The sequence below is a fragment of the Entamoeba invadens genome (assembly GCF_000330505.1).
Source record: "Entamoeba invadens IP1 unplaced genomic scaffold scaff_1105074725643, whole genome shotgun sequence".
Classification (NCBI taxonomy): Eukaryota; Evosea; order Mastigamoebida; family Endamoebidae; genus Entamoeba; species Entamoeba invadens.
Genome location: NW_004191777.1, coordinates 994,230 through 1,000,229, shown reverse-complemented (window position 1 = coordinate 1,000,229; position 6,000 = coordinate 994,230). Strand labels below are relative to the sequence as shown.

Genomic DNA, 6,000 nt, shown 5'->3' with positions numbered 1-6,000 from the left:
CATGTTTCAAGTCAATTTCAACCCAAGACATTTGCCTCTTGAAATTGTAAACAGCGGCAATGAGAAAGTGAAAATAGTATATGTCTCCAAAGATGAGGAAGTTGTTAGAGACGACGATATTACGCAACACGTCTTGAACACAAAACACACAAACAACTTAAAGAAGAAAATAACAAAACTTGAAGATAAAAATCAGAAATCGTTTGATAACCTCGAACTTATTAAAAGTATTAAAAGTATTAAAAATAAAGAAAAGGGCGATGCTATTGAAGATTTTTTTAAATCGCAAAATGCAAAGACACAAGAATTTTTAAAAGGAAATATTATGAGCACAAAACACATGAATTCCGAGGAACAAAAATTTCTTTTGACACTCAAAAGGAACGAGAACGAGAGCGATATAATTAACACAGACACTCCAAATACATCAAATGAGAATAAAGAAAACAACGAACACACCAATGTCGTCTTTAAAGGACTTTTCCTCATCACAATGAACCCTTCAGAAAGTCTACCCAGATATTTGTTCTCAACAGCAGACCCTTCACAAATCGAGTTTCAAACACTCAAAGCCGGTCTTGTCGAGTTTAAAGAGTGTGCGAAGAACACGTTCATCTACTTTTTCTTTCCAAGCAGCGGGTTTAAACCCACGTGCGCAAGTGACGGGAAAACACGTGCAAATTTGAAGAAGGAGATTTACAAAGACACTGCAGACGACTACGACGTGTTCGATTTGGTCAATGGCAATTACTCCATACATACCGTGCCAAGTCAGTACACAATTTCAGTCAAAACCAAAATCGGCAATTTTATAAACATCGAAAAATTTGACTATAACAACGTCATTCAAATCTTCAACCAAGAAACTTTGATCATGAAATACACATCTCTCTCGGGGGGTCCATTCAAGTTATCAACATTTTTAAATAACAACGGGGAAGTCGTCGTGTATGAAGTCTCGGACACAATGCCTGTTTATTCTTTTCAAAAGAATTACCAACAGATTTTACTCACGCGCCCGACTCGGAAGACAACGACTAATGTGAGAACGTGTGACGGTTTGTTGTTACTATACAAGTATGGTATATTTATTATAATTCTATTTACATATAGTTTCGTATCTGACATATAACACAAGTGCGGCTCCACTCCTCGCTTCGACGTGTTTGTCGTGCAACGACAATTATTCGATGACGACTTCAGGAACGTGTGAATGTCTTTACAATGACGTGTTAGGGAAATGTTCGCTCTTGAACTGCGAGACGTATTTAAATGGCAAATGCCACATGTGTGGGAACGCCTATTATTACGACGTAGCGACGGACTCTTGCAAGAAATGCGGTTTAAAGTGTTCTCAATGTAAAATTTCGAATTCGTGTGAGTTATGTCAAAGGAATACGGGTGTCTACATTTTTAATGGTAAATCGGCGTGTGCGGAAATAGATTGTTGTGCGTCGTATATCTTGAGCAAGTGTATTAAATGTCTGCCTGGCTATTTTCTCATCCAGGGAAAGTGCGGGAATTGCATTCCTAATTGCGCGGAGTGCACTTACTTTGACAATTGTGACTTGTGTGATCACAATTATATGTACAATGGAACGGCCTGTGTGTTACAAAACAAGACAACGATACTAAACCCCAGTTTTGCAGCAATTTCATGTGACCCAAAGTACTGTGGCAAGGATTCAATGTGTGTGGAATGCAGTTCACTGTTTTCCGATTGCATTGAATGTAACAGTGAAAGTTGCTTGCAGTGCGATGCGAAGACGATATTGAAAAATGGGAAATGCATAGTGGAGAGTGTGTGCACGTCCATTTCATTGAATTTCTGCTTTTGTGGAATGTCTGAAATATCGAGTGGTGATAAGTGTATGTCCCCTCTCGAGAATTGTGATATCCGTTCACTCGACTCCTGCAAGCAATGCTTTCCTAACTACAATTTGACAACAACCAAAACCTGCACACAAGACCCAATAGAAGATTCCTGTCGCATTCCAAGTGAAATTGGGTGTCTTTCCTGTAAACAAGGGTATTACATCACACCGGATTTAACATGTGAAACGTGTGACGAAAAATGCACCACTTGTATTGCAAAGAATTTTTGTCTTACCTGTCCAGGGGGGATGTTTGTCTCGAACGGGGTTTGTAAACAAAATGGCAATTTAGAGGGGAAATGCAAAACGTTTTCTGTCAATGGGGGATGTGCGCAGTGCAAAGATGGATATTTCCGAGTTGGGTTTGACTGTGAGTTATGTTCCGAAGAGTGTGAGACGTGTTTGAATAACAAGTCATGTCTTAGTTGTAATAAAGATTATTGGATGAGTGAGACCAATGAGTGTAAATCCAAGAATGGGACGTATGGGTGTGCTGGTGACATTACAACTGATCGGGGGTGTTTATTGTGTATTGCTGGGTATTATTTGAGTCATCGGTTTGTTCGACTTTTTGTGTGACAATGAATGATACTCATTACTAGAGAATGCCAAGTGTGTTCCTCTTCTTGTAAGACTTGTATAGAAAATGTCGTGTGTACGAGTTGTGATCCACTCGATGTGTACAACGACAAGACGCATACATGTCTCTTGATGAGTAACGTGTCCGAGTGTTTAAAAGTAGAAGACTCCAAATGTACCAAATGTAGTTTCTGGTATAGTGTGGATGAGTCGGGGACGTTATGTGCGACACATGCAGTGTGGTGGGTCATCCTATTAGTAGTGTTGTTGACTCTAGTTGTTGTGTCCATTCTTTTATTCTTTGTTCTGAAGTTAGTGAATTACTTAATTAAAGAGTACCAGACTCACCGTCGCGAGAAGAGTGTGTGTGTATTCAAGATGAGTCGTTCGAATGTCAATTTCAACAATTTCATATCGCCAGGGATATTTTCAAATAAGAAGAAATTGAGTTTCAATGACGACGATGAGAATATTAAAGTGGGGGATTACACCCGCGAGTTGATCTGTTTTGGTAATAAAAACGCTTTCACTGTTAAGCTTCAAATCGTCACCAAATCAACAGCAATAAAGTACCAACTCAAAACACTTCCCCAAATTATTACACTGCGAAAGGATGAAGCGTGCGAGTTCGAAGCTTTTGTGAAGCCAAGATGCACCTGCAAAATCGCCGACTTCATTAATGTGACAATTTTGGTCTTAAAAAGTGGAGAGACGTTTTCTGTTGAATTTCCACTGACGTTTGAGACGGAGGTCTCGACGTATTTGGACCCCGACGAGATCCTTCGCGAGAAAAAAATAGGGGAAGGCGGGTTTGGTGTTGTCTACAAAGGGAGATTTCGAGGGAGTTTAGTAGCGATCAAGAAGATGAAAGAGATCTACAGCACACAAGAATTTCTTGGTGAGTTTGAGAACGAGATGTCGATGCTCGACAAATTCCGATGTGACTATATCATCCACTTTTATGGTGCGTGTGTGATTAAGAGCGAGTTCTGTTTAGTCACTGAATATGCTGAATATGGCAGCTTGAAGGATTTTATACTCAAAGAGAGTGAAACCAAAATATCCAAACAAATGAAGATTAAGATATGTATAGATGCTTCAAGAGGAATTCAGTATTTACACTCAAATGGGATCTTACACAGAGATGTTAAACCAGATAATATCTTATTAGTGTCACTGGAATATAACCTTATCGCTAACGCTAAACTGACCGACTTCGGGACAAGCAGAAACATTAATATGCTGATGACTAATATGACATTCACTAAAGGCGTTGGTACTCCTATTTATATGGCGCCTGAAATCTTATTGAAAGAGAAGTACAAAAAGAGTGCAGATATCTACTCCTTCGGAATAACGTTATTCGAGTGCTTTGGGTGGCGTGAGGCTTACCCAGTCGCTATGTTCCCATACGCATGGAATATAGCAGAGTTTGTAAGTAACGGGAATCGTTTGCAAAAGCCCGGGAATATGGAAGACGAGATCTACCAGATAGCCAGTAAATGTTGGCGACAAGACATGAATCAAAGAGTTGAAATTGGGGAAGTTGTAAAATTGCTTGAGGGCTATTATTCTACTTGTTAATTTGTGTGTTTTAGATGTTTTGCGTTATACCTTGTGTGAAGAACTCTGAAACTTAATTTTTTTATTATGGCAAAATTAGATGGGTACTCCATGATGATCGTTTCAACATATTTTGAAGACTTTGATGAGTTGTACAACACAACCTTGGTCTGCAAAAAGTTTGGAGACCTCTTCAAAAAGTTCCACTATAATCCATTCCCTCTCACTAATAAGACTCGTCCATTCTTCACTAATTTACAAACACTCTATCTCTATTTTCCTGGTGACAATGCCTTTGAAAAGGAAGACTTTTATAAGCGACTTATAGTGTATGAAGTCGACTATACAACTTCGACTTATAAAGAAGGTAAACGTGAGTATAATAATATAACAACCCAGAGAGACGCTCAAAAATAACAACTCAATTATAGTTACTTTCTAATTCAAGTTACTATTCTTTGTTCAATTTATTTCTATAAATAAAACTATTCTTCAAATACAACGTTTTTATATATTAATCAATTGGTCACACAAATTGAATTGTAAGGTAGAGGGTCCCACGCTTTCCTGTGTTTCCAATGTTCAACCCAAAGTCTCCAACGGTCCATGTGGAATTCTCTTTAGCTTGGACGTTTAAAGTGTTATTGAAATCCAACACAGAGATCTGGAGTTGGACACTTTGGTCTTTGAACTGTTCATTTAAGAAGACTGTGTAATACAAGTCGTAATTGTCTCTTCTCAAGTTCTCGATTTTGTCACTTGAAACTTCTAAACGGACTTTTCCACTTTGAGTTGGAATATCAAATAAAAGAGGTTCTTGACTTCCCTTTTCGATTGACAATGTAACACTCTGATTGTCTATATCGATATTAAAATTCCCGCCATTATGAAAGAGAAGAAGAGGGACAGCGAGTTTGTGGGTTTGAATTTGGCTTTCAGCGTTGTCTTGAATTTGGATTTCTTGTGATGATGAGTTTTGGTCTTGTTTTAAGTCACTTTTTGAGTTGTTTTTTGTCTCAATTTTCTTTTCTTTTTGATGAGCATTTTTAAGACTTTGAAGTTCAGTTTCGAGTTGAGAAACTTTCTTTTCTAGGTGTGTTTTGTCGTCTTGAACACAACTTAAATGTTGTTGACAGCTCTGAAGAGAATTTGTTAATTGTTCATTAGTCTTTTGCAATTCAGTAATTTTAGAGTCTTTTGTGCTAATCAAAGTGCTGATACTTTGCGTTTGTTGTGACTGATTTAGTGTGTTCTTTTGTTCGTTAACTTTGAGGAGGGTTGTTAACATTTCCAATTTCCGTGTCAAATCATTTTGTGAAGTGTTTTCATAGTTTCGTTCTTCTTGTTTATTTCGTTCATCAGCCAATTCAGTTCGTAGAGCCGAAATCGTTTTTTCGAGTTTTGAAATGTACTTTTCAGTCGACGCCATAAAAGAAGAAAAAGACATTTTAATGGAATCCAACTTACGTTTCTCACTTGCAAGTTCGTCGTCTTTTTGTTTCATATCATCTTCGAGTGATTTTATTGTTTCTCTTTGAGTCAAATCGTTCGTTTGAAATTGAATTAAAGAGTCATTGAGTTGCTTTATGTCTATGTCTTTATTTTGGTTTTCTTCTTTAAGTCGATTTATTTCGTTTGGATAATCAATTGCACTTTGCTTAAGTTGATTAATAGTATTACCATTGTCATGGATTTCTTGACATACAACAATGTAAAATTGTTTGATTTTCTCCACAAAATCGGGAATATTAGACGAAAAGAAAGACGCGTTTTGTTGATTCAAATAAGTATAAAGTTCTTTGATTGCTTTCATGTCATTTGATTCTTGAGATGATGCTTGTTGAGGATATTGGCATGTTGTTTGAGTAATTGGATATTGATGTGGGAAATTTTGCGGTGTACTCCAAGATATTTGTGGATTTTGATTAAAATTACTTGGATATGACATGGATCAATTGAGTTGAGTTCTTCATTCTTTTATTTA

General features: G+C 37.4%; 3 protein-coding genes across 3 annotated transcripts; 2 read left to right on the top strand and 1 right to left on the bottom strand.

Annotated features, from left to right (window-relative positions):
* EIN_087730 (protein serine/threonine kinase, putative) lies at positions 1-4,037 on the top strand (the record flags this gene model as incomplete). Its single annotated transcript, XM_004184749.1, has 3 exons — positions 1-1,058; positions 1,114-2,431; positions 2,477-4,037. Coding segments are annotated over 3 exons (3,937 nt in total), but the record flags the coding sequence as incomplete, so codon positions are not given.
* A 66-nt stretch (positions 4,038-4,103) lies between these two features.
* EIN_087720 (hypothetical protein) lies at positions 4,104-4,433 on the top strand (the record flags this gene model as incomplete). Its single annotated transcript, XM_004184748.1, has 1 exon — positions 4,104-4,433. The coding sequence occupies one exon, from the start codon at positions 4,104-4,106 to the stop codon at positions 4,431-4,433; it is 330 nt and encodes a 109-aa protein (XP_004184796.1).
* Positions 4,434-4,542: 109 nt separating this feature from the next.
* Positions 4,543-5,829, bottom strand: EIN_087710 (hypothetical protein; the record flags this gene model as incomplete). The annotated part of the gene is made up of 1 exon (XM_004184747.1): positions 4,543-5,829. The coding sequence occupies one exon, from the start codon at positions 5,827-5,829 to the stop codon at positions 4,543-4,545; it is 1,287 nt and encodes a 428-aa protein (XP_004184795.1).
* Positions 5,830-6,000: the final 171 nt, after the last annotated feature.